This window comes from Lepidochelys kempii, chromosome 10 (genome assembly GCF_965140265.1).
Source record: "Lepidochelys kempii isolate rLepKem1 chromosome 10, rLepKem1.hap2, whole genome shotgun sequence".
Classification (NCBI taxonomy): Eukaryota; Metazoa; Chordata; order Testudines; family Cheloniidae; genus Lepidochelys; species Lepidochelys kempii.
Genome location: NC_133265.1, coordinates 64,793,299 through 64,820,566, shown reverse-complemented (window position 1 = coordinate 64,820,566; position 27,268 = coordinate 64,793,299). Strand labels below are relative to the sequence as shown.

The 27,268-nt window shown below is 40.9% G+C and overlaps 2 protein-coding genes and 1 long non-coding RNA gene across 11 annotated transcripts in view; 1 reads left to right on the top strand and 2 right to left on the bottom strand.

Annotated features, from left to right (window-relative positions):
- Positions 1–2,927: 2,927 nt before the first annotated feature.
- DUT (deoxyuridine triphosphatase) lies at positions 2,928–16,533 on the bottom strand. 3 transcript variants are annotated; one of them, XM_073303946.1, is made up of 8 exons: positions 16,411–16,533; positions 16,173–16,293; positions 14,964–15,096; positions 14,335–14,426; positions 11,904–11,948; positions 5,238–5,312; positions 4,290–4,360; positions 2,928–3,549 (listed from the first exon to the last, which is right to left on the bottom strand). In XM_073303946.1, the coding sequence occupies exons 2-8, from the start codon at positions 16,291–16,293 to the stop codon at positions 3,493–3,495; spliced, it is 594 nt and encodes a 197-aa protein (XP_073160047.1). In that variant the 5' UTR covers positions 16,411–16,533; the 3' UTR covers positions 2,928–3,492. The 3 variants fall into 3 exon arrangements, with proteins under 3 accessions (XP_073160047.1, XP_073160049.1, XP_073160048.1); XM_073303948.1 differs by lacking the exons at positions 16,173–16,293; positions 16,411–16,533 and adding an exon at positions 15,911–16,153; XM_073303947.1 differs by lacking the exons at positions 16,173–16,293; positions 16,411–16,533 and adding an exon at positions 15,632–15,683.
- LOC140894954 (uncharacterized) overlaps positions 15,303–27,268 on the top strand; it is a 40,125-nt gene continuing 28,159 nt past the window's right edge. The window contains exons 1-4 of one of the 2 annotated variants that reach the window (XR_012154012.1): positions 15,303–15,381; positions 18,251–18,377; positions 22,733–22,805; positions 25,045–25,232. This is a non-coding gene — a long non-coding RNA (uncharacterized lncRNA). Of the gene's footprint in view, positions 15,382–18,250; positions 18,378–22,732; positions 22,806–25,044; positions 25,362–27,268 lie in introns of those variants that run through there. The other variant, XR_012154011.1, reaches the window with a different exon arrangement.
- Positions 20,826–27,268, bottom strand: part of SLC12A1 (solute carrier family 12 member 1) — a 67,593-nt gene continuing 61,150 nt past the window's right edge. For 5 of the 6 annotated variants that reach the window (XM_073303910.1, XM_073303909.1, XM_073303912.1 and 2 more), the window contains 2 exons: positions 24,547–24,614; positions 20,826–21,868 (listed from right to left, as the gene is read on the bottom strand). In XM_073303910.1, the coding sequence (XP_073160011.1) occupies positions 21,733–21,868; positions 24,547–24,614 (204 nt within the window). In that variant the 3' untranslated portion in view covers positions 20,826–21,732. The remainder of the gene's footprint in view (positions 21,869–24,546; positions 24,615–27,268) is intronic. The other variant, XM_073303914.1, reaches the window with a different exon arrangement.

The following is a 27,268-nucleotide window of genomic DNA, read 5'->3' as shown; positions in this document are numbered from 1 at the left end:
CTGGCTTGTAAGAACCCTTTTCCTATGGCCTAGTTCCATGTCCCTGTTCTGGTGGGAATAATATTTGCATAAATACAAACCAAATCTGGTTGGCAAGGGGAGGGAAATGAATCCAGCTGAACATTGCATGGCCAGACTGGAAAGACTCGGAACAGCTACTCCAAAAAGGCATTTTCCTTGATACTTGCAGGATTTCAATCAGAAATTCCAGTGGGAGCTAATGGCCAGTTTCACCACTAACTAACTCCTGTCTGTATATTGTGTGCGTGTGTAGTGTTGGAGGCTCAGCTGGATGGCAAGTTACAATATGGCTCCATAGCAAGTCAGAAAGAGGAAACATGAAGATTACGACAAAAGGGCAGAACCTCTGCTTCAGTGTTTCTTAAATCTATGGGCCTCACTGTGCAGTTGTGGGAGAGGGGATATGATAGTGCCAGCAAACCGTTCTCCCACATGGCAAGAGATTTACTTCAAAAGTAGTGACTATTTTTATTAACTTTTCCCCTTCCATGAAGGGAGCCTGTAGGCCTTAATCTACAGTTAGTGGGCTTTCTACAGTAAATGTTAAGCCTAACTGCAAAATAATGAATGGTAAACAGTTTACTCCATGGTTCTTTGGATTACAGAAGTTAGGTGCCTATAAAAAGTAACCAGCTTCTTCACAAGAGCATAAAGATTTGCCATTCAAAACTATATTGAACCAGATACACAGCTCCAAAGCCATAGGGACGGGGAGAGCGGGGACTCTCAGTAAGTGACTTTAGTTGAAGAGTTCTCCTCAGCACTGTGGTTCAATTCACACAGGGAGTTCAGTTTGTCATGAACTAAAAGGTAGTGTAGTTTCCCTGTGAGGTGGGTGGACTTTTTCCCAGATCGTTATAGGCATGAGTCCTGCAGCTTCACTTCAGCTACATATTGACTTTTCTGAATAGGTAGTGAAAAATGGACTATGGAATGAAACATTTCAAGTTTTTCTGATCTTCTGCCAAGGATTCGCAATGGTCCACATACGTAGAGAGTTGTTTTACAGTACATGCGTAACTAACCACTTCTATAAAATATCATAGTTATTGCATACACCCTTTCTTGTGAGATTACACTCTAAAGCATGCATCGTACAGTATGCATCCAATGAAGTGAGCTGTAGCTCACAAACGCTCATGCTCAAATAAATGGGTTAGTCTCTAAGGTGCCACAAGTACTCCTTTTCTTTTTGCGAATACAGACTAACACGGCTGTTACTCTGAAACCACTCTAAAGCTGTCTTTCTACTGAGAGTGGGCTCACTAATCTCCTCCCTGCCCTTTAACATTTGCAATATATTAGGTATTCCTTCATGAACAGCAAATGCTGTATGTAGTGCGATCACTTATCTAAAAGTACAATAGCAATCATTTATATGTGTAAGTTCTATCCTAAAACAGAACTTAACTTCACAATCTTTGACAAGTGCAGCTGCTTTGGCAGGTCACAAACGGCAAGATAACTGAGCTGTCTTGGACCTGACTTTCTAACCGTTGTAAAGAGCAGGACTAGCACTTAAAGATGGATTCAAAAGTTGGTCACTGAGACATGCCCTCATCAAACTGTCTCAGACAGGAAATGGGCTGTTTCATGGTGAGCCAACTTCTGTAAGGCCTTCATGATCAAATACCTTAAGCATGTTTCAGAAAGAAAAAGCAGTCACTACAGCTAGATGTACATGAGCGGAAAAGTTCTCTATCCTAGCCAACCAAAGAAATCTGGTCACTTGGTATTTAGGTTCCAAATTCCAACAGACACTAGGACAACTACAAGATGTAAGAGATGAGTGGCATTAAAATACTGAGAAACTGGCATGGATAACAATGCCAATATGATATTGAGTAAGAGTCGGGATCTTCAGCATTATATGATTTAGGCCTAGAAGAGGGGAAAGGAGTAAAAGCACTCAGGCCATAAAGCTTGAGACAGGAAGTCTACATTAGTGCTTACTTGGATATATCTTAAGTTGCTTGGGGGGTGTGGAAAAAGCCATGGCCCTGAAGGATGTAAGTTACACTGATGTAAGCATAGGTATGACCTGCACTATGTCAGCAGGAGATGCTCCCCCGCTGACATAGCTACCATTGCTCGGGGATGTGGAGTAATTCGGAAGAGCGCTCTGCTGTTTGCAACCGAAAGCGTGTGCATTAGCAGCGCTACAGCAGCACTGCTGTAATAATTCTAGTGTAGACCTGCCCTGTGGAGTGGGCATACACTCATCATAATCCTGTAGGCCTATATATCCCTTACCTTTGTCAGCAATGGGAAGTTGTAAAGTACAGACATCCTTAAATGAAAGTTTCCACAGATCTGCAACATTCAAACTTTTTTCTTATTATTGATGTGCCATATAATACAGGCGACTGTAGGAAAATTAATCAATTCTTCCTGGATAAGGGGATGGTGGGTTTTTTTTTTTTAAATAAAGACTTCCCCACAACTCTTCTAGCCATTTTACAGAAAAGACTACTTCACATTCCTTCCTCCTTACCCCTTTTATAGTGCATGTTCCTTCACCTGTATATTGATAGATCAGTTAAGTTATAGATTTCCTGCACTTAAAGAAATCAGGTTTGGGATATACTCAAACATTCTGCTAATTGGTGTAATGACTTACCTAAAAGACTACTCTGGATGGACCATTCCAGTAATTATTCAGAGTCCCCTTTCTGTGAAGTATTTATTCACACATCACCCTGTATGAACTATTTTTGCTGACATGACATGTCTGTTCTTTGCATGTACCAAAGCCACCTATAGGTGAAGGATTGTATTTACAGGTCATCTTTACAACATTTGAGGATCATATTTCTCCAACATAACTATCTTTTGAACATTATACTGAAGTCTCTCAGGCTTATTTACATGAAAGACTTGTGTTGAGACATTGAAAAGACGCTTAATTGTAGTTTGAGGTGGTCACATTTTTACCAGAAAGACAGAATGACATGACCGCAGAAGTACGGATTCATTGACAAGTTTTGTATTAAGCAATCTTTACACCATGCAGTATCAGGGCATAAGCTAAATTGTTAGTTTCCAGAAAATGAGTTATGTTTTTCTTAATCTGCTGCAAGATAGCTTCACACACTTATCTGAAGATGTCAGAAAATCTAGCTGCCACAAAGGAGGTGTAATTAGTACCGTTAAACTTCCATATCAATAGAAACACTGGTTCAGAATCCTAGGAGTTAACAAAAAATACTTTGTCAAATCTCTTGTGCAGATTTCTCTGTACTGCAAGCCAGCATGCTGTTCAACGTCACTTGCTATCAGTTTGGAAGTGGACAGGAAGGCAGAGTTTTGTAGACGCTTGTACAATGCTTGAATTATGAGTCCCTTACTTTCACAGATCCTAAAATCCCAACTCCCCTTTTGAAACTATTCTTTAAAGACTGTTTACAAAAAGAACCTTTTAATCAATAAAATCCAAATACAGTAAGAATTTATAACATCTAACATCTCTCTTCATTTCTGGCCAGTGGAACCGAAGCCACCTGTACCACGTTCAGTGTCATCCAGAACCTGAAAAGAGATTAATAAGGTTAGCTTTTTAAAGACTTATGCTTGTGTATATATACTCATTTGTTTCTTGCATGTTCTTCATCTTCCCCACAGAAAAATCAGTACATTTTCTTTTATGGAGAAGATCTTTACTGCACAAGCATAAATAAGCTTCAAGTTTTTAAACTAAAATTAAGTTCAGGAGTCAACAGAACACATGTTAAAATATATTTTTACAATATCTTACATGTTCAAAATATATGTCAGTCTGCCATGTTTTCAACAGTTTAAAACTGTAAATTGCTCATTTCCAGGAAAACTGCATCCATCTTTTCTTCATTTTTTCTTTAAATTCAGAGTGGGATTATCACCCCATTCCTTCTCTTGCATTGACATGGGCAAATTGCATGGGTTGTCATAAACTATAGAACTCTAAGTAGACATGCCTACAAATTGAAATTATTCCAGATTTCAAGTAAACACCAAAGTTTGTTTGTAATTCTTATATTTAAGAATCACTGATTTTTCAACTCTTCACATCCCCTGCGTCCCCAACAGGCTTGTAAGGACTTACAATTAAGTGTTAAACTGCAGACATTTTCCTTTTTAATTCAAACAGTAATAATTTACATGTTCTTACAGGCAGCAACAGAAGTAAATAACTTTTTGAAAAGCCCAATTGTTCTCTGAATTTTGACAGATTAAATACAGCTCTTCCTGTACACTCAGACGAATGCAAGTGTTTCATTCCAGTAACTTACTTGAACTTCCTCCAGCTCAGGATAGAAGATGCGTTCACAGATCAGCTGGGCAATTCTGTCCCCTTTTTTAACTTAAGAGAAGTTAATATGTTATTTTTTAAAAAGTAACAAGCCCAATACAACTTCAATCTTCATATTTAAGACTCCATAAAACATTATGGCATTAGCAGTAAATTTTGAAATTTAAATTATGTAGGCATCTGTAGCAATTTGAGTTCAGGTTATACCTAGAAATTTGCACTTAAGCAAGACTAAAAGTCACTCAACTTCCCACTAATTGCTAAATTTAGTTTAATAACTTCAGACAAGTTTTCCAGAAAAATATTTATTAACTTTTTGCACACGATGATTTAAGTGCTCCCTTTTTGAAATGCAACCCTGGTTTCCTCCCTTTTCTTTGAATATCTCTAGCTAGATAACAACAGTCCCCAGACTCAAAATATATTCTGATGAGCACAGGGGAAGTAGAATAGTAAAGCATTGGAGGGGTGGGCATCTTTTGTGTTTGTGGGGAGGGAGAGGAGAAGGTAGCATAGCTGATGGTAAGCCATCCCTTTCCCCACACACTAATTCCCGTAGACTCCAGGGGAGGTCTTCATCATTCCCAACTATTGGCTCAGTTGGATTCATCAGATTGGGACTCCTCTTCTGGTGAACCACAGGGAAATTTTCCAGATGAAAAAATTGCCACTGGGCAGAGCTGGTCGCTCAGTCCTGGAGCTACAAGTCTTTCCATGCCACCTGTTATACTGGGAACATAAGACTTCATGGTTGCCTGTTGCAAGGCACGGATGAGGACTTACTTGATTTTCCACGTGTTTACTGGTTGAAGAGGGAGGCATATGTTCTTAAACTTGGGTGAAGTATTCCTTAGGGAATATGCAAATATCAAGTTTAGGTTGCCGACTGCAATCTCAAATACAGATTTTTCTCCAATCTAATGCTTACCTTCAAAATCTTCCTTGCCGAAATTAAAAAGTACAACACCAACATTTCCTCTGTAATCTTCATCAATGACCCCAGCTGTAATAAAGGGAGTAATTAAAAACTGTATCTACAATTGCTGGAGAGATGTTAATATCAAGGAAGAAAGATATTCATGAAATAGTAAGTTAGATTTGTAGATACATTTCAGCACATTAAGTGTATCCATCCATCCCCTTAAGAGATTGGATATTAAAATACTGGAATATCCAAATGCAAGTCTAATTTGCAATGATTATGAACTAAAAAGACCCCATTGCATTTTTTTAGAACGTTATTTCTAAAATTTAACATGCATATTTCAACAAGCATTTAATACCACTGTTCAGTGATATGATGGTTTCTTTTGTCTATCCCATACAAAAGATTGAACAAATTTAGCTGAGAAAGGGACTACATCAAAGTGGTTGTCTAGAACAATAGATTTCTTCTGGATTTAAAATGGACACTGTTGATGAGAAACATAGCCTGGCTGCCATATATGAAGTTAAAAATATAACTGGCTATCTTATATTCTTAGCCTTACTGAAGTTCTTCTTTAAATAGAGCTTCAGCTAATGCGGAGCATTTTCTGAATGGAAGCAATGTGGTAGGAAGGCTGAGAGAGAACATACAGTGCACACAAATAAGCTTTTAAATACTTACTAAAAATCATTAAGGCCCAGATATTTAAAGGTATTTAGGTGTTGCTGCACTCAACGTAGTAGTACATAACTGATTTAAGAGCCTAAATCCCACCAACTGCCAATGGGATTTACGCTCCTAAATTAGTTAGGCACTGCCACACTGAGCCAGAGACTACTACATTTTTAAGACATTTATTGTCAAAGTGTTTCTATTCAGCTAGAGGTACATTTTTTTTTTCTGTCCCAGCATGTGAACTAGATATTGCTACTTATTACAAAGACTGAGAATGAAGCTTGCTAATTTAACATAATCAGAGCTAGTTTTACTCCAAAAGTAATACACAAAATACTCTCTAGTGGTTCGACTTTGCGTACTGATGGATTACTACAGTCCTAGTATTTTTAAAAGCTCAGTCATCCTCTAAAGTTTTAAGTACAATGGACTTTTAGACAGCCTGCTTAGATATCTAAGCACAAAAATCTAAATTTAGTACCGCTCTTTGGTTAAAGTTTGTGTCGGAGATCCGTAGAAGAGAAGAATTCTGGCAATTTCAGATATTCTAATTAAAGCATTAACTCCCACACACTTAAATAAATTCCCTTCCCATGTAATGCCAGAGCCATGCTTGCAATGCTGGTTTAGGTCACTCTAGAGCAGACTACTTGCTGCTAGTTTACCTTCTTAATCTGTCAGCAACAGACAATTCATACAGCTCTGCATACATGATCCTCATTCCTATTCTAGTAATAAAAAGAGGTACTCTTCTGTATTGTGCATACTGGAGACTAATTAACTCTGTGGTGAAGTTCATATTATTTTAAGAGTCTAGTTATATAGACAAAACCACTGAGGTTTTTTTTTTTTAAAAAAAGTCTTAATTGTGAATCTGTTTGTTCTAAAATAAATACCACCAGCCTTTAACAGAAATTGGGTCAAAGTGGAAAAAAAAAGTGAAAATAAGATTAATTGGCTATTTAGGAATCTACAATAAACTAAAAATAAAATTATATTTAGTGATATTCACCTTTTGCTTTACAAAGAGAAGTTGAGAGGGTCATCAATATGTTTTAGTGCTCATAAACATAAACTAAACTCAGGAATAATGAGTAGGGAGGAAATCAGTGCCACTGCATTAAATAAGATGGCTGGGAGCATCAGCTAGACCTCTTTCCCCATAGCCTCCTAACAGGGATGGTGGAACAAAGCCATAATAGTTAAGGGGCAGGTCCCCAGCTAATGTAAACTGACATAGCCCCATTGAGTTAAGATGCCCCTTTAACTGTTTCTAAAGTGAAATGCCAGAGTCGTCATTTTACTTTTTACAGTTACTTTACTGCAGGTTAAGTTTTAAATTTAGAGTTATTATAAATTCTTGTTGTTTTATTTAGTGCCAGACTCCATTTTTTGTTGAGGGGAGCAGTGGAGTTATGCTGATTTACGCTAGTTGAGGAGGATCTGGCTTGAAGTCTTTCCTTTACCTTTTACTGGCTGGGCCTTTGGAAGTAGGAAGGCTTCATAATGCTGCTTCAGTAACCCAGTCTCAGACTAGTACTGTAGCTTAGTCACTACAGCAAACACTTTCAGCATGTCATAAAGTTGCCATCCAAATATTTTCCTTGAAGAACAGGCTCCTGCTTTTTGTGATCACCCCCTCAAATGTTGCCATGGAGATTTGGCATTGATGCGCCATCTCCATTTCACCACTTCCCTGAAACAAACAGCACACATAACAGACAAAATAGCGTCTAAGTGCTGTTTCTTGCTGAGTTAACATTTAACAAACACAACACCTGGCTCCCTAGTACCCAAATTTAAAAACAGGTATCTTGTTCTCAGACATCTTAGGGCCAAGTTCTATACTCCAATGTGCATGTGCAACTCCAGCTGAAGTCCATGGGAGTTAAATGCATATATTTTAAGGACTAAATCCCGCCTTGAAGAGATGTTCCAAAAACACCAAATTCAGTCAGCAAGCTTGCTAAATACCTCACCTTCTGTGTAGGTAAACTAGTAGGAACCCTTCCTGAAGATGACTAGACTTGCCTTTTATAAAAGGTGTTATGCACCATTTGACTCAGTCATAATTCACCCCATTTACTGATTCATTAAGCCTTAACAGCAAGACCCAGATAATCATATCCACCTATACAGCCAGAATTCCCGGGTTACACAGAAGTGCTGCCTATCAGCATCATTTGCTCCCCTCTCTCAGACAACTAGAAACTTCTCCGCAGGATTGTTAGATAGATTGTTAGATTGAAGCATTGAACCAGCCACTCTCCATGGCACAGTCTGTGTATTCTTATGTGATTTCTACACAGAAGTAGACTGCTTGCAACAGAATTAACTGCCATTAGGTCCCTTCAAGCAGCACCAGGAGATTCAGCCAGTGTCAGTATATGGAATCATGCTGACAGAGGAAACGGGTAGGAGATCCACCCTCTCTGGGGACACCATCACACCAATCCCCCGGGTCGTGTGAGTTTGGAGGTTTTACTCCCTGAACAGTCAGAGCTCTCTTCAAACTCCTACTAGAGGAGGATTTCCTGATCTTTTTTTTTAAAATAAATAGATCAGTTAACTTCGCTATTCAGTCCCTCTCTTGCCTTCTGCAGGTGGGGAAGAGAAAAATATCCTCCCCATGAGTTAAAAGCTACATCTGATAAAAGCCAAGTTAAGAGAGGGAGTTCAGCCACAGAAATCTGTCAAAACCAGCCCTAGTAGTAAAAGAATAAGCAACTGAAATTATCATTACACTAGATAGAACTAGTTTAATGATTTAACAGCACCTCTTAGGGTGCAATTATGAACTAGACAGAGGTTATAATGATTCTGTAGCCTGATAGAATCTCTTTTTTAATAGCCTGAGTTTGATTTCTGGCTCTATGCAGTGTGTGTGAAAAGTTCTCCTTTTCAGGATGGAATAGAGAAAGATGACTTCTGCCCTGAAAACATACATGCTATAGGCTGGATCTGCCCTGGGAACCTAAAGCTAAGATGTGATAAACAAAATGATTTTGGAATATGCTGCAGCCACTGCCACTAACCTAGTGCTGTGCAGAATGAAGTGGCAGAAATGCTGCCAAAGCCATGCTAATTTCAAGCTCCATTAGAAACACAGTAGGGTTGGAGTTTGCCAAATAGAAAAAGGGTTGGTAAGGAAAGAATTTAAAGAGTATTCCAATAGATAGGTTTGTTTTTTTAAAAAGTGCACCAGAGACCGACCTCCATTTGGTGTTCAAACTACATCGTCTGTATCACAAAATGTAAAGGTACTTGGGGCAGGAGCCTAAAACATCCTCTGTCTCTATAGGAAGAGGCACTCAATTTAAGTAATTACTATGGATTAACAGGAGGTAGCAGGGCAGAAGCTTGGTCTGCTTAAGGTTAACGTAACAGACCTTTTGGGATTCTATTATTCAAAAACATCTAGCTAAAACAGTTATACACTCTCTTGAACACTAGGAGACTTTTCTGCATGATCTACTTTGGGTGGAAAGCATCTAAATCATTACTGGAAAAATCATGCATTGGAACTGGCAGAGTGAAATACTGACTTCATGCAAAAGCCCTTACTCTGTTGAGATTCTGGCATGTCACTTGTTGGAAAACCATCCACGCCTACCAGATGTGGATTCTGAACAGAATCCTGCATGCTCAGTTTTTTCCCCAGCCCCTTATTTACAGCCTGGGACCTCTGACAATACATTTGTATTGAAATAAAACATTTCTCTGCTATGTCAAGTGTGCTTATACAAGACACTGAGTTCCAAAGAAAACATCAATGTCTGATTTTTCATAAGAGGCACCCTACCAACTGTAATGATTATTTTCATTTATGATGTCACTTTTTTCGAAATGCTGAACACAAAAGTTAAACATAAAAGATTACACGGTTAAGCACTCAATTCAGAAAATACCAAAGTTACTCTACCCCTGCTCTTACCCTGTGTATATGCACTGATAGTTTGATTACATGATCACATTTTCAGAACCTTAGATGCAAATATATATTATTCTACAATACACTACTACAGGAAAATATTTGGGTCACATCTTGTCCCTGTTTCTTTTGTTCCATCAGACAGGCATAAAGAGAAGAGAGTTGTCCTGAGGTCCATAGAGGATTCCCCAGAAGGAAAATTCCCTATGACAATAGGCTGGCATAGTGAATATATCAGGGGTAGAGCCAGACCTTAATATGTTCCAGTGATCCTCAGCTGGTTTACAGGGCCCGTAAGCTGTTCTAAGTTATACTGGGAGTGGTTTCAGCTTTGGCTCCAGTATCAGGGGAGGGAAACAAATGGCTTAGATCCATCTTTCCCCACCTCCATGGGTCCTGTGCTGGCTGCAGCTCAGCTGCACCAAGGATCTGGATCTTCATATATAATGACTTGTATTGAGTGTGATGAAGAGCATGGTTGATGGGAAGGTGGTACAGCTGAAGCTTCCCTATAACCTACTTATTTTCCCTATAACCTACTTATCCTACCTACTGCTATAAGGGAGCTTGTCTGCCAAGTATCTATAATTACAACTGAGATATATTCAGAGGAAAGTATCACATATCCTCACTATTATTCAAAGCCACTCTGATTTCACTAGATCTATACAAAGGTTGAATAATGAGTGGAGTCTAAAATTTAAGTTACCGTTCTTTTTCCAAACCATTTTTTCTAGAACAAAGTATAAAGTTAACCTTATCTTTCAAATTTGCCTCTGGGATTCCTTATCTCATTATTTCCCACCTAGTTTTGATTAATAAGATGTAAAACCATAGTATGTCAAAGCTAAGTCTTCATCTTAATTAGCCATTTTCTGACTGTGAAGAACTAGATATGGAAATAAAAATAAAATTTTCCTTTGCTTATACTGTTGATACTCAAATAATGATTTCTTATATCCATTTAAACTTATATGCCAACAACCTTTAAATATTAAACTTTTTGTAAGGGTGAAAATGGGCAAGGAAAAAGATGAATAGTCAAATGGAGGAAACTGGCTGTAAAAATGAATTACTCTTGAGTTACTATAACATTTTGGTTGTTATAATTATTACTAAATAGCAGCTAAATAACATGTTTAAGACTATTTCCAAGGCATAATAAGAGGACATAGCAGTAAAAGGATGACTAACAGAAGCAAGAACATTCACAATTAAGTCTGAAATTCTGGGATGATGTTTATAGCTTTGTGTTAAAGTTCAGGGCAGAAAAATAAATAGGTAGGAAAGAATGAAACAATTGTTTTTGTTGTCTTGGATTAAAACTAATAAGGAATTCAAATCTAACAGAAAAACAAGTCGGTAGTTAGCGGAGAGTGCAAAGCAGCAAATTTGAATCTTACTGAACAAGACAGAAAAATACAAGAACAAGGAAAAAAAATCATCCCTAGTACTTACAGTTTACAGTAAACCCGAGAACCACAAGAGATTATGAAAAGGTCTAAATTCAACCCTAATGTAAATGAGTTCATGCCAGAGCTGAATTTGGTCCCAATGCTTTATCTAAACTTCAGAGATACAGACGAACATATGTTGTACTTAGTTCGATTATCATCATCATTTGGTTGATGAATGTTTGTTAGACAGGCATTTGGCCCATTAAACACTGGCTACATCAAGCATTACTTCAGAGAGAATATCATTTGGTTACTATTTTCTGTATCTGAAAAAAAATTAATATGCAGATTAGAAAAGAATTACGGCTTTACTAGAGCCCAAAAATGTGACCTAAACTTTCTTCTTACCAGTCCAAATCAATCTGAAAGAACGGTAAGAAAATGAAAACCATAAGCAAGATTCAGTCCAAAATAGTTTGGGAACTTAGATCCTGGGATGAGTATATGATTGAAAATCTTAAATCACAGTTTCCATTTATTTTACTGAAGTCCTTAAAAGTAATGAAGCTGTAGTTGTCACTTTATAGTTTTAGTATCTAAATTTCACTTTGAGACATAGAATAAAGATTTACAGAGACTGTGAAAAGAACATAAACATCTTACCACCAACATCTATGAAGTGTTTTGCAGCTAATCCAGAACGTGGGGCTAGAAAATGAAAAGAAGTTTAAGAAACCTTCTGAAAATGAATTTTAGCATGAAGTCTATGTATGCTAAATTGCTCAAAATCAGTAAGTCCCACCACCAAAAACACTGAACTAGCTCCTTCCAAAACCTACATGTAATCCTACAAAATGTACAGCAAGTGTCATTACATGACCGCAGTAGGTGACAATATCAACAGTTGCAGACTATAATAAGATTGCAGACTAAGTGAATTGGGTGTATGATTAGAGTAGCTGAAAATGCATTGTTTTACCTTGAAACACCACTAAAAAAGGTTGTTCAGACTATGGCCATTTATATGACGCTTTGGCCCTTCTTCACATTATCGTTGAAACACCTGTTCCATAGTAATCATCACAAAGAAGTCAGGTATAGTGGAATACACTCTAGTTACACAAAACAATAATACACCTAACTCACTTAAAACTGCAATTCTGGCATAGCCTGCAACCCATTAACAGATTTTAAATGACAGTTGCTAATGCAAGGTAATTGTTGCTAAGGCTTTACTTCAAGCTGCTTTACTTTGGGGATTAAATGTTACCTTACCAGCTTTACCTATTTCCAAAAATTTTAAATTGGCTGAAGATAAGAGAAATGTACAATCTCCCTTTTTGGAGGATTTAGTAGTAAACAGTGTTGGAAACACTGTCATTTTCTTAATTTGGGATTCATTGCTGATCCTCTTTCATTTCATTGAGTATTTGAACACACTACATTTAGAACCCAGGACAGGCTTCCCCCTTTACCACTTGTAAATCTAAGTGCACATAATAATTATAAAGAATGAGTAGTAGTAGCACAAGCCTAAGGAAGTACCTCAATTCTTACCTGGAGGAACCACCACTAAAGAACATACTTGAGACTACAGCCATTTTATCCTTGACCTTTCTTGAGATACCAAGAAGAGGACACTAGTGCCAATTGTAGAAGTTGTTTTTGTGATAAGACAATCATTACTGAAGTACTTATAACCCTCATCAATGTAGTATCAAAGCACCTCAAGTATTTAAAAACAGATACATCTTTTTCCTCCCAGCCTGTGAAAGAAATGGCTTGATTAGTTTATATGAGTTTTCTATGTCTAGAACTTGGTGGGGAATCCAAATCAGGGAGCTTTGCATTTAGTTCTGAAAGTGACCATGTTTCAATAGGAACTTGACTAAAATACCAATTAAGTCTTCATAAGCTGGCCAACAGCAATCTGAGTTATTTCCACTAGGGCAGGGGTCTCAAACTCAATTTACCTTGGGGCCAGTGCCAGTCCTCAAATCCTCCTATCGGGCCAATAATGTCACTGAAGATGGTGTTCAGAAAAGAAAATATTTATACTGTATTTTTTATTTTGAATTTCTTAGAAATAATAAGTGTCATACAACTTTATACAGTTTGTCGCCTGCCAGAGTCTTTAGTGTTTGCCGGACACCTGGCAACGTTTCAGTTCTGTCAGTTTATTGATGTTTGGCCTCAGTGACTGAGCAGTTGAAACCTTCAGGATTGCAGCCAGGTGTGCATCAGATAGTTCTGTTTGGTATTTTGACTTGTTTATATTCATTGTGGGGGGAAAAAATGATGTTGCCTCCATGGCTGACTCTGCCCAGCAACTAATGATGCTATCTTTGTCCCTCTCCCTCAGCCAATGGGAGCTGCGGGGGTGGCACCGGCAGCATGTCTGCATGCATCTCTCCTCCACAGCCTGCAGTGGGGAGGTTCTCAGGCTGCAGATGGCTTGCGGGCCAGGACTTTGAGACCCCTGCACTAGGGTGTGCTAATTAAGTTGTACTGTACTTTGTTTTTTCCCCCCAATATTCTTAAGAGAACTTAAAATATTATTTTAACCAGATCAGCTGCTTTGACCTACAGCTACTACACATCACTATACACTTAAAAAAATCCAAAAAATTTCATAAATGTATAATACTTCAAACAAGTTATGCACATTTTTATTAGCAAAGTGTTTCACATAGTTTATTATGAGTCATCCATCAAATCTTCAAATATTTTCACCAAAAGATGTGGTAATAGCGTGTTACCTAGAGTACCAGGTTCAAGATAATTTAAATTTCATCACAATCAATAGGCTGAAATTAAAAAGGAGTCCAGTAAGGTGCAGTCTATAAAGAGGAATTACACCACTGAACCACATTCACTTCTCCAAAGATTTTACTTTAATGGGTACAACCCTCCTGTGCAGCCACTCAAACTGGCTTAAGAGCATCCTTGCAAAGGAATGGCAACCATTTAACTAAATCAATATAGAAACAGACTGGGTTAAATGGTGCCATTTTTGCATGTTGACCAAGCTTCAAGGCAAGCCACTGGGGCAAATGAACCTGTTTCAATGATGCTTTTCTACAGTCTAACTTACCTACTCTGCCATAACATCCAGAAGGGAGGGAGATCTGAATGTCAGTTTTCACTATAGCCTTTTCCATAGCAGGAATCACATAGTTATAGGCACTAAATAAAGCAAGCAAATATATGTCAACACTTAATGTTTTGGGTACTTTCTTGTTGGTAACAGAATGATTAAATACACAAACCTATAATTACACATAGTAAAGACAGGGCTTGAGGGGTAAGAACTATCCCAGTGTCTGTGTAAGAGCCACCTACAAATCTACAAAATTCTATGCAGATATTCAGACTTGGTGGGGCCTAATAAATTGTTTGTGCTGATCCAATTGCATGACTAGCAAAAGGCTGATAACAGTAATTACAGAGACCTCATCTGCTGGTACAGGCTAGAACCTGTAGGTCTTGAGAAAGAATTGATGTTCTTTCACAGCCACAGGGGAAGCGGGAGACGATGGCGGGCTCCGCAGGGCGCATGGTAGCCACTCGCCCTCTACCCAGGAGAAGCTGCTCCGCTCACCGGGCGCGCCCTCGGGGCTGCTGAGCCCTAGCTCGGGGGGCTAAGAGGGCTGATCTCCCCCCGGCTGCACTGGCCGAGAGCGGCGGGCTCTCGGGCAGTGCACGGAGCGGGCCGCCCCTCACCTGTATAGGTCGTAGCCAGCTGCGCGGGCCGAGCCCCGGGACGGGGTGGACGCGTTCTCGGAGAGCTTGGCGAAGCGGAGCCGCAGATCAGGCTCCGAGGCCTTGAGCCTCTTGCTGGGGGACACGGCGGGGTCTGCTCCGGAGCACGGCATGGGGAGAGCGGGCGAGAGAGAGAGAGAGCAGGGGACAGAGCTGAGCGAAGGGGCGGAGCTGGCGTTTCCCGCCCGCACCAGCCGAACCGTTGCCACGCCCCGGCCCGGCCCATGAGGCGGAGTCGGGCCCTCCCCCCCGCAAGGACAGAATGGGCTCTCCCGACCCCACCTCCTGAGCCCCCGAGCCCCGCCCCTACCCAGGAGGCGAGCACTCTGGGGCCGAGCTGGCCGCCGGCTGTCGGTATTGCTGCTGGGCTCCCGGTCAGGTACCCCGTCACTTCGCTCCTGGGCTCTGGCCAGGCCGGAAGCCCCTCAGGGACATCCCGCCAGTCGCGCGTCCCGCAGCACCGGAGCTCTGCTATCCTCCCGCCCCCCTACAACCTCGGAGCGGTGCAACTTGCCATCTCCTCCCCCGCACCCCAAAACAAACAAACAAACCCACCACCACCAGGCCCTGCAGCACCGGAGCCCTGCCATCTTCCCACCACCCTGCAGCCCCGAAGCTGTGCAACCTACCAGCCCCTCCGTCCCTGCAGTATGGGAGTCCTGCCATTCCCCCCCGCCGCCCTGCCATTCCCCCCCCCGCCGTGCAAAACCTCTACCCCGCCCCTCAGAGCCTGCAGCACTGGAACCCTGCAACTCCCCGGGCCTGGCAGCATCGGAGCCCTGCAACCCCCCGCTGCAACTCGCTTCCCCACCCCATGCCGCACTGCCGCTCCCCGGATTGTGCTGCGGCGCCAGGGCCACGTTGCACAGGGTTACTATCGCCGCAGCCCCTCGCTCCCCTCCCCTTACTGTGTCTGCGGAGGAGCTGCCCGAGGAGGCGCTTGGCCAGCATGGCGCCTGCTGCAGCTCGCGGGAGGGGGGGAACTAGCTGCTCAACAGCAGCGAAGGCCGGGCTGTAGGCCTCGCTTGGCGCACGCAGCCGCCCCTGGTAATCCCCAGCCAGTGCAGTGAATACAGGCGCTGCCTGCAAAGGGACCCTGTGTCCATCGAGGGCCAGACCCGCGCCGCGCCTTCCGCACTGCCCGCTTTACACCTGTCCCTCAGGCATCACCTCGGCTGTGGTCTCCGCTCATGAGCTGGAGGGAGGTGGGAGCCGCCCAGGAAAACTCAGGGTGCTGCAGGTAGCGGGGCCGGCTTCTTCGGTAAGCAGCTCCCGGCCCTGCACAGGACATCTGTGAGGTACAGGGTCTCAGTTGAGATGTAGAACTAATGTCAGGGATCAGCAAAGATCCCGTGGTACTTTCCACGGGGATCAAAACAGTATCTTTAGTGTCTGGGCTGAAACTCACCGAGAATAATTCATTGTATGGGCTTCTGGTACTTCACTGTGTGGTAGGCAGGTGTCTCCATTTCAGAGACGGGGAGCTGAGATAGAGACATTAAGTGAGGAGATATCTATGGTACTGTCAGGAATTACACCGTTCTGGCATGAAACCTAGTGCAGCACCTTAACCACAAGATCATCTCCTCAATTCATTATACAGTAGTAAACCAGAATCTGGCTAGAAGTCCTTCCTGATAACGCTGTCACTTCTAGTTTACATAATTCTGGGAACATTTGAAAGGTAAAACAAAACACTCTGTCAGATGAAGGCAAAAAACCCTCACACCCATAAGAACCTCCAAATCCAGTCTGCAAGGAAAAATATGATTAGTGAAAAACTCATTGATTTTCATGAGGAGGATCATATACTTCCACTACCCCTTTAACCTAGTCATTTAGTTTCTGCTTAAATATAATATTGTTTGATTCCACCACCACATTTGGATGTTCATTGCACTTTTTTCACCATGCTCTGTAAAATAATACCTCCTTATATTCATACATAATATTCCCCTAGATCAAATTTACTCAGACAAAACTGCACACCCGCTTTTACACATTCATTCTGTTGTGCACAGAGTCAGAGCTTTGATCTAAAAATTGAGTCTTCTAACAAAGTTTCCATTTATGGATTTGATTAAAGATATTTCAGTAAAGATCAAAGGATATAAATGGGACTGAGTGTTGCATTTTTTAAAATGCAGTCATGGGTGGCAGAACCATTGCTATTCGCTTTAACCCAGTCATGGAAAACAGATTTCTGTATATTGCTTGATTTGAGGTTTGTTTGTTACTGGTATTAGATACTTTCTGTTTCACAATTGGTGCACTGTTTTTGCATGAGGAGGAGTGGTGGATATTATAGCCCACTACAGAGAAAATGTTAAAATACACTACTTTAGATTTATATTAATTTTTTTACAAAGGTATGTTTACTGGGAAAAAAGCAAATTAAATCTATATAAAGATAAGCAGTCTGGGGTTTTCTGTAGCTGACCCCAATTGATTGCTTTCATAGACAGACTTGTATAATACCTTCTAATTAACACAGCAATGGACTATTTTATAAATAATCTGTCCCCCATTTTGAATTCTTCTTCACCAAGGAGTCACCAAAAAGAGATAAAAAGATAGCAGGATTCCGAGTAACAGCCGTGTTAGTCTGTATTCGCAAAAAGAAAAGGAGTACTTGTGGCACCTTACAGACTAACCAATTTATTTGAGCATAAGCTTTCGTGAGCTCACGAAAGCTTATGCTCAAATAAATTGGTTAGTCTGTAAGGTGCCACAAGTACTCCTTTTCTTTTTGCAAAGATAGCAGGAAAAACTTCCTAACTGTACGAACAGTAGGACAATGGAACAGACTGCCTAGGAAGGGTGTGGAGGTTTTCAAAAGAAGGCTGGCATCTGTCTTGAATGATTTAGACACAACAAATCCTGCATCTCGGCAGGGAGTTAGACAAGATGACCTTGCAGTCCTTTCAAATCCTATGATTCATGTGAAATCTTAAAATCATGTGAAAGTGAAAAGAATGTAAGAAAAGAGGTAAATACAGAAAGTAGAGCGAATGAATGTTTTAGTTGTGTGCATACTCTTTCCAGCTCATGGACTCTCAAATTATCAAATAAATAGAAAGAAACTAAACTAAATCTTTGTCTAATTAGGCATTTTCTAGAATGGGAATATATCAGTCCTCCCTTTCATACCATGAGGGAAAAGAGGAAATGGTACTCCTGGGGGAATTCTGTGCCACTGCACACGTGCAGAATTCATGTCCCCCACTGATTTTTTTTTTTCTCTGTAGAAAATACATTCTGGCAGAGAGGTACTGCAGTTATGCCGTTTGCCCACCATGGGCCGCTGTGGTGCAAGAACAGAAGGCAGCCAGTCCTGGAGAAGCTGTGTTCCTCACTACCTGCCTCCGGGGTCAGGTGAGGAGGCATGGGATATAGGGGAGGGGCGGGGCGGGCCGAAGGGGCTGCTCATGGGTCACATAGATGGGTTCATAAGGGCTAGTCAGGGGGGCAGAGTGTGGTAGGGGCTGAATGGGAGTGCAGGGACACAGGAACAAGAGGAGGGGTGACTGAGTGGGGGTGAAGGGACATGGGGATGGGAGGGGGTGGCTGAGTGGGAGTGCAGGGATACATGGGGATGAGGGAGGAGGGTGGCTGAATGAGGACACACTCCCACTCACACCCACCAATCCTCCAGGTTCACTCCTTCCCAGCAATTACTTCCCTCTCCCTCAGCTCCTCCATTAGCCCTGACTCCCCCAAGCTTTTGCAGTGCTTCTGCGGGTTGCAGGAAATACGTTTCTGTGTTGTAGTTTAAATGAATTATTACTCAGAGTTCTGTATTAATATGCCAAGTATGGAACCTATTTGTCAAAAAACATTTCCTGAATCTTTTTTTGTTGTCTGTATTGCTACAGACATACCTGCTGACAGGTATTTTGAAATAAATTACCAAAATAATTGAAACTGGTATGATTATATTGTATTATTTTGACAAATAAAATGTGCAGAATTTTGCAAATTTTTAAAATATTGTGCTCAGAATTTTTACTTTTTGGTGCATAATTCCCCAATGAGTAAAATGCTTGCATACTTGCATGTGATCTTTTCAATTGTCATTTGTAATTAGTTAAAGTTACTATAGAGACAAGATGGATGAGGTAATAGCTTTCATTGGACCAACTTCTGTTCATGAGAGAGGCATGCTTTTGAGTACACAGATCTCTTCTCCCTGCCCCTTGTGTGTTCTGTAATCTGGGGGACCTGGCGCCTCCTGGGGTATCTGAGCCTCTCTCCATCTGGGATCTGGGGGAGGGCTGAAGGTAATGCAAATTTAAACATCTGCAGTCCAGAAAATGAATAGTTAAAGTATAAACACTCCAGGGAGTGAGGAGGTAGGACTGGCCAGAATGTCGGGGAGGAAGGGGCTTGGTTTAAAAGGGGTGAACTGGGAGAGACTGGGGCATGGGTGAGGAAGCCTGGCTGAAGCAGGGGCAGGAGTTGCAGCTGTGGGTGAGTAGTGGGAGTGAGGGGTCCAGCTCAGGGTGCCACTCAGGCTACATAATCAAGGTAATGTGTGTGTAGCCCTCCAGCAAGCTGCTTGCTGTGATGTGTACACAGCAGCAGAAGGTAGGAAACAGCAAGGAGCAACATTTTAGATGTTAATGGCTACTACAGTGCCCACTAATGGCTTAATGGGAAGGGGAAGGCGAGTTGAAAATGTTGGCCGGGGCGGGTGCTACATTTGCAGGGAATGGTGGGGTAGCCGGTAAAGAAGGAGAGAGATATATCAGCCTTCTCACATGCTTAATGTTACTATAACCAATATGTTATGAAGCTGAGACATAGACCATGGATGAAATTTCTCTCTCCGGCCCTGTTAACAGATGCACATTGCAAACATTTCAAAGTATGACCATTATCCCCAGTCCACTATAACAAAATGTACAGTAGCAGGGAAGAACACTTAGGAATCACATAGTAACCATGTGGCCAAGGGCAAAGACCACTGGCCTGGAACTATTCCTAGCTCTGCCACTGGGCTGTTGAGTGACCTTGGGCAACGTGCTATGCCTCTGTTTCCCATCTGTAACGTTCTTTGAGATCTACTGATGAAAAGCACTATATGAAAGGTAGGCCTTTTGATTATTACCTAACCACAGTAGCATATCAGCTGCAAACTCAGGCGAAAATTACAAATGCATAAATGAGCGCTAACTCCTACCAACAAACATTTTCCTTTCTGTTAAAAAAACAAGGAAATTAAATGGCAATACCTTCATTAATGCAGAGTTAAGGTTGCCCAGCAGTAGCTTGTGCCCTTTCAGAATGTCAAGTTCAGAAAATTCAGATTTTAGAAAATGAGGAACTACAGAGCTAAAGCGTATGTCCATGTAACCTTAACTCTACCCTCTTTGAGTGATGCCTCAGTATGCCCATACTCGTGCGCTGCTTTAAAGTGGGAAGTGATTGTTAAATTTCACCAGTGTGGTATTCTGTCAGTAGAGTAGGCTAAGTGTTTGAGTGTAGGGCAGTGCAGATAGCACTTTTTCTTTACAGTGAAAAGACACAGTGCGAGGATGTATGAAAAGGGGTTTGGGGTAATTTGTTTAATTATACCTTTTAGTAATTTGTAGTTTAAATATTAATTATACATATATTCTCTAATGGAAATAAAATAGCCTATTTTAATGATAATATAGTACTGTAATATTCCAGAATATACTACAGAAAAAACATTGCACACAGATAGTTAAGTGGACTTCAATTATTTATTTCAAGTTAAAATGTTTAACAGATGTTCTTTAGAAAGCCCAGCAATTAAGGGAATAATCTATTTTGACCAGGAAAATTAAGACATTCAACTAAAGAGTAAATGTTATGTTTATTTTATTATAAGTTGTTTTGCAATTTACCAAATCAGTGTAAAATGTGATCCTCTAAATCATATGAGATTGTACATTTGGGAAAACCACAATGTTCATAACAAATCTTAACAGAATGTTATTTTAGTATTTCATTAGCTTCACTTTGAAATCTATTTCATAACCATATGTGATTATTGCAATTATACATTTAATTAGTTCCATACAATAGTTTGAAAATTCATGATCAGCTATTATCATTTAGAAAGTAATTTTTCATAAATCTAACTTTTCTGTTTGTCAGCTAGTTGGTTTGAAACTGTTTGCAAATAATGCCTTATGAGTAACTGGCAAATATATCTGGTAGGTGTCTAAGATAGATGCATACATTCAAAGAGACAGCATATGTGTTTGGACATAGTACATTTTTATATAGTCAGTAATTTGAGAAATATAATTGGGAAACACAACTTAAACAGGCTATTTTAAGGTATATATCTGTATTACATTAAATTATCGTTTTTAGTCAAATGCAGTGAAACTTGAGAGATATTTTCAATATGGGTCGATTTTATTGTCATTCTCCTTCATGTATAGCTATCAGCAGTGATGTCAGCACAGTTCTGAAAGTAGTGTTTGTTTAAATAATTTCTGCCCCTTCTGTTAATTGGCTCTTCAGTAGCAAAGCCCAAAGTATTTTAGATTCTATATAAATTGTAGCTTTTTAAATTTTGGGTGGCACATAGTTGTTTTTTTAAAACAGGATATTTATGATTTGGAGGACATTCTCCATCAGTAGGTAAAATTCTAGGTCTAAACTACACAATAGTGTCTCTTTAGTATGGCTTTGTCTTTAAAAATACCTGTGTTGAAATCAAACATACTGTATTCTAGGTATTTATATTTTACTAGGAGTAAAAAGTTAGTACATTTTTGTGGTTGCCCCTGACCAGTAAGATTGGAGGCAGGTTCTTTGAGAGAATTTCTAACCAAGCCATATACAGGTGATCAGACACTACTCCTTTTTTTGCCACTGGCAAGCTCCTGTTGAAGTAAAAAGAGGAATAACATTAATGTTATAAATATAGGGTAAACCTGATAATATGCTTTTCAATACATACTGTCTTGAGTAGAAAACTATAACCAATCTATTTAAAACAATCACACAACCTAAGCATGAACATTCAAAAAGTTAATCTTATAATATATGGGGTTTCTCTTAGGCCCTGATCCTGCATCACTTACATATGTATTTAGATTTATTAATGTGAGTAATCCCAATGAAATCAATGGGGCTGCTCATGATAGTAAAGTTAAGCATATAAAGTTAAGTGTTTGCAGAATTGGGGTCATAGAAATCACAAATTAGTTATATGTCTAGCTTGATGAGAATCAGAGGAGAGAAAATATAAAGCTGATAAGTCATACATTCCATCTGCTTTGTATCAATCAAGATCTGCTCTAAATTATTTTAGGACAGGTTATTCCTAAGAGATCTGGGTTGTACAGTATAGAGTAATTTTCCATATATACTGCAAATGCAGTTTCTGCCTCCAGGAGATTGTGTTAGTAGCAGAGACTGAGAGGCTTATCAAAACACAACAGTAACTGAAGTTTATTCAAGCACTTAAAGTGTGGTTCTGCTCTAAAAAATGGTTCTCTTAAAAATAGTTTCATCGTTCCATGTGTATCGGTTATTCTATTTGTCAAGTTCACAAGTAAGCATTTTTTCTAATTGCCATTCCTGCACAGTCATCAACCTGGACCCTAAAAGTACATATTTCTGATTCTTAGATCCTCACCTAAAGACTCTTCAATCCAAATTATACCCTGAGTAAAACCTGTGCAATTCCTATTCTGGGGGAATTCTGCACCACTGCTCATGCTCAGAATTTATGTCCCCTGCAGATTTCTTTGCTTCCCTGCAGACAAGTGACCTTCTGACGGTGAAGAAAGGGGAAGCCACAAGAGCGACAGAGAGGTAAATCACTGTGGTGCAGGGAGTGGGACTGCGGAAGACCTGGCTCCCTACCCTGCACTGGGCTCAGCTGCTAGTCCTGGCTGGGCAGGGGAGGATGGGACTTCCTCTTCCCCTGCACAGCATCCAGGGCTGGGTCAGGCCCACCCCCAGATTTCTCCCCCAGCTGCAGGAAGCTCTGCAAACTCTCCTCCCACTCCTGCTTCCTGCACCCATCACTCTTCAGCTGCAGGGGGAAGGATCCCTGTACAGGGAGCTGCTCCCCCATCCACCCAAGCCCCGTGCATCCAGAATCCCTCATATCCAGACCCTCCCGCTGATCCTCACCCCCCCGCAATCAGAACCCCCCACGATGAGCCCCACTGCACCTGGACCACCCAGACGAGCCACCCGCACCCAGATCCCCACCCTACTGAGGCCCCAATCAGCCGCACCTGGATCCCCACCCCACTGAGACCCACTCCCCCAGCATCTGGACCCCTCCCCTGTGCCCTCCACACCTAGACCCCCCCTGCCAAGTTCTATCCCCCTCTCACATCCAGACCACCCCTTTGAGCCCCAACCACCTTCACCTGGACCTCCCTGCAGAGTCCCATTTACCATTGCACCCAGAAGCTCCCAAGAGGCCCCATGTACACCCAGATGCCCCAGTGAGCCGCCCGCACCCATATGGCCCCACACAGAATCCTCTCAACCCACACCTGGATCCCTCCACACTTGGATCCTGCCTTGCTGAGCCTGCCTGCCCACACCTTGTGCACCTGGCACGGAGGAGGGGTGTTTCTGGGGCAGGCCCAGTCCTTGCTCTGTGTCAGGGTTGGGTGCAGCCTCACCACAGAATCTGTGTCTGGGGTGGGGGCAGCTGCACAGTGATCTCCCACCTCTGTGCAGCCAGTGGCCTGCGCTCCTCAGTGCCGTACTGGAGCCTACATATTTATTTGGCAAATAAATTTTGCAGAATTTTACAGAATTTTAAAATATTGTGTGCAGAATTTTTAATTTTTTGGTGCAGAATGCCCTCAGGAGTAAATTCTATTGTCCTCACTGGGCTTTCCCTGAGAAAAACAGATTGGTCCTGCAATCTGAACCTAACTAACAATTCTGGTTATGATACATAAACCAAAAGAAGAATTCTCTCTCTTTCTCTTTCTGATATCAGTTGACTTTGCAATGTTAACAATAGTAAAAAGAACTATTTTTGCCATGATAGTAAGCAGATACAACTCTGAATATGCAGAGAGTAAATTTGTTGGGCAGGAAGGTGCCATTTTCCTATAATTCTTTTTCAGAGTAAAACCTAATTTTAAGATACAAAGAACTGTTAACTAAGACAGGTTTCAGAGTAACAGCCGTGTTAGTCTGTCTTCGCAAAAAGAAAAGGAGTACTTGTGGCACCTTAGAGACTAACCAATTTATTTGAGCATGAGCTTTCGTGAGCACGAAAGCTCATGCTCAAATAAATTGGTTAGTCTCTAAGGTGCCACAAGTACTCCTTTTCTTTTTGTTAACTAAGAGTGAGCTTCAGCTTCATCTGGAGAACCAGCATGAGGCTTGTGCGCTGCTTAAGTCCCACAAAAGGCCTCAAAAGGGACTTAAATGATACATAGCCCTTGTGCTGGACCTCTGGACAGAAGTGAATTTCGCTCTGAGTGAATTAACATACATTTTCTGTTGTTCATATCCAAAAAAATACCTGTATGCAGGTTAACTTATTTATTTTCTGAGTTAAAATTGTGCAACTTACAGGACAATGAGATTAGCAGCCCTAGAGTATGCCTGTAAGAGTTCATTCAAACGGACCTGACGGTAACTCTGGTGGGAAAAATTAGATTCCATTAGACAATACAGTTTCCTGGATGTGGAAATTACTCTGTGTGGTTGAGACAGAATGTACCCCTGTTTTCACACCCTACGCACTATTGTAATAATCTTTGTACAAAGTATGCCTTGTAAGGTATCTTTCAAAAACTCATCATTTGCTGATCAGTATCATCCTGATAAAATACGTGTGGCAACATTGCATGTGAAATTATAAGATTCCACTGTATACTATTATTAACACATGTTTCAAACTGAAGTTGGCAAACAGGTCTATCTTAAACAAAGGAATGTGTGCTCTCCTTAATTTGCATTTAAGCAGTAAACAGAGTCATCAAGCAGGAAGGGAAACGGGAAGTTCAATCAGGTGAGGAAAAAGCAGGGAACATCCTTCCACATAGAGTTTTTGTCTGCTATTACCTAGCTGGAAATGTTTTTCAAGAAGGGGACTGAAACGATAAAAAGGAGGGACAAATGCCCCAAGGAATACCTCTCTCACTCCCTGCCCATAACATTCACTGCACCTGAAGCAACAGAGGAAGCCTTTGTTGGATGCTGGGAGAAGGGATCCTGGCCTAAGACATTTGGCAGTACAACTGCTGAAAGCATGTGGTGAGAAAATTTTGCTTTGAATTTAACATAGTTTGTTAAGTTAGGCACCAGCAGTGTTTTATCTTTATTTTTCTTGTAACCATTTCTGACTTTTATGCCTCATTACTTGTGTTCACTTAAAATGTATTTATTTGTAGGTAATAAACTTGTTTTGTTGTTTTATCTAATCCATCGTGTTTAAATTGAAGTGTCTGGGGAACTCCATTGGGGCGGCAAGTTGTGTGCATATTATTTCTATTAAAGAAATAACAGATTTAATATAACTTGTATTCTCCAGGAAGCGGCTGGGCAATACAGAACATACATTTCTGGGGGGAAATCTAAGACTGAGGGTGTGTTGGAGTCACCCTGCAGTATAACCAAGGCTGGTGAGAGCCAGAGTGTAACCCAAGTGTGGATGACAGGCTGCAGTTGCATACAGACACTAAGGGTGTGGCTTGCATGCTGGCAGGCTGTTTGTGAGCAGCCCAGCTGGGAACTCCTTCAGCAAGGCATCCAGGGTAGCAGGGCAGGGGTAACACAGGTGCTCATTAGTCTGCATTGTACCCTTGTACGTCACAGTGGTGATATACCAGAGCTTGAGAAGCCATGGGGTTTTTTTGGTCAAATATTTGACTATGGATTATGGCTGTCATATATTTCTTTGACTGTGGATTATGGTAGTAGATTACTTATTATGGCTGTTTGGGGAAACTGCTGTCTGCAGTTGGCAGTTTAATATGTTACTGCATTTAATTTGTCAGGTGCCAAGGTGCCATCTCAATGGGTATAAAAATAAGAACATATAAGAACGGCCATACTGGGTCAGACCAAAGGTCCATCTAGCCCAGTATCCTGTCTTCTGACAGTAGTCAACGCCAAGCGCCCCAGAGGGAATGAACAGAACAGATCCATTCCTTGTTGCCTGTTCCCAGCTTCTTGCAAACAGAGGCTAGGGACACCATCACTGCCCATCCTGGCAAACAGACATTGATGGACCTATTCTCAATGAACTTATCTAGTTCTTTTTTGAATGCTGTTATAGTCTTGGCCTTCACAACATCCTCTGACAAGGCGTTCCACAGGTTGACTGTGCATTGTGTGAAAAATTATTATGTAAATAAATAAGCCAGCTTGCAACCTAGCAGAGGTTATTCATTTTACTAAAATTTTCTAGAGGACTGATTGTAATATACATGGAGTAAAGATATTATAGTTGTTTCATGTATTTTATGTATTATAACCACTTGCATTCATGAATGCTATATTGAGGTTCAACCAGGATTATTACCAAAGTCAGACTGAGTTTCCAGAGGCTTCCAAAACACAACACACATAATAGAGAAGAAAAGAACAGGGAAGACTAATGTCAATTGGTGCCTAACCCCTAATAGGTTTTAAGCTGGGACATCCATACAGGTGTGAATTTCACCTTCAAGGAGTTTGGCATATCCTCCTCATCCTAATCCACCTGTCCAATACTCTAGAGAAAGGAAAAATAAGTAAACTATGGTTCATATCAATCTGCTCTTAAGGAATATTCCATCTCAATTTGAAATCTTGCCCTCAGTTTAATCATGTGTGTAATGAGTAAGAATCACCATAATTTAGTTAAGCATTTAATCCCATGTATGATACCTTAAAGTACCACTGGTATCCGAATAACTACTACTATTTTCCTCTCTAATTTTAAGCCTGGTTCTAATTTTGGTCAGAGAATTCCAATTTTTGATTAACCTCTGAGGATGAAGGGAGAAAAAACCTCCATGCAGTAAACCTAAACTTTGTTGTTGCTGTTCTTATTTCTGTGAGTGGCCCTGCGGTTTCATGTTGCTTATTGGTTCAAATAGGTTTTTATTCAATCATTTGGGTCTTATGTTAATAACAAAGAGCCCAAGCCACAAAGTCTGGATTTGGATAATAACATTTCCCAAGTTTAGGGGTGTTTAGATCTGAAGTTCCAGTTTAGGTCCTTCTCTAAATGTATAGGCCTCCTCTCTTCAGCCTGCCCTCATAGCTAAAACCCTCCATTCTTTTGCTTCATGTAGCAGTCCTGC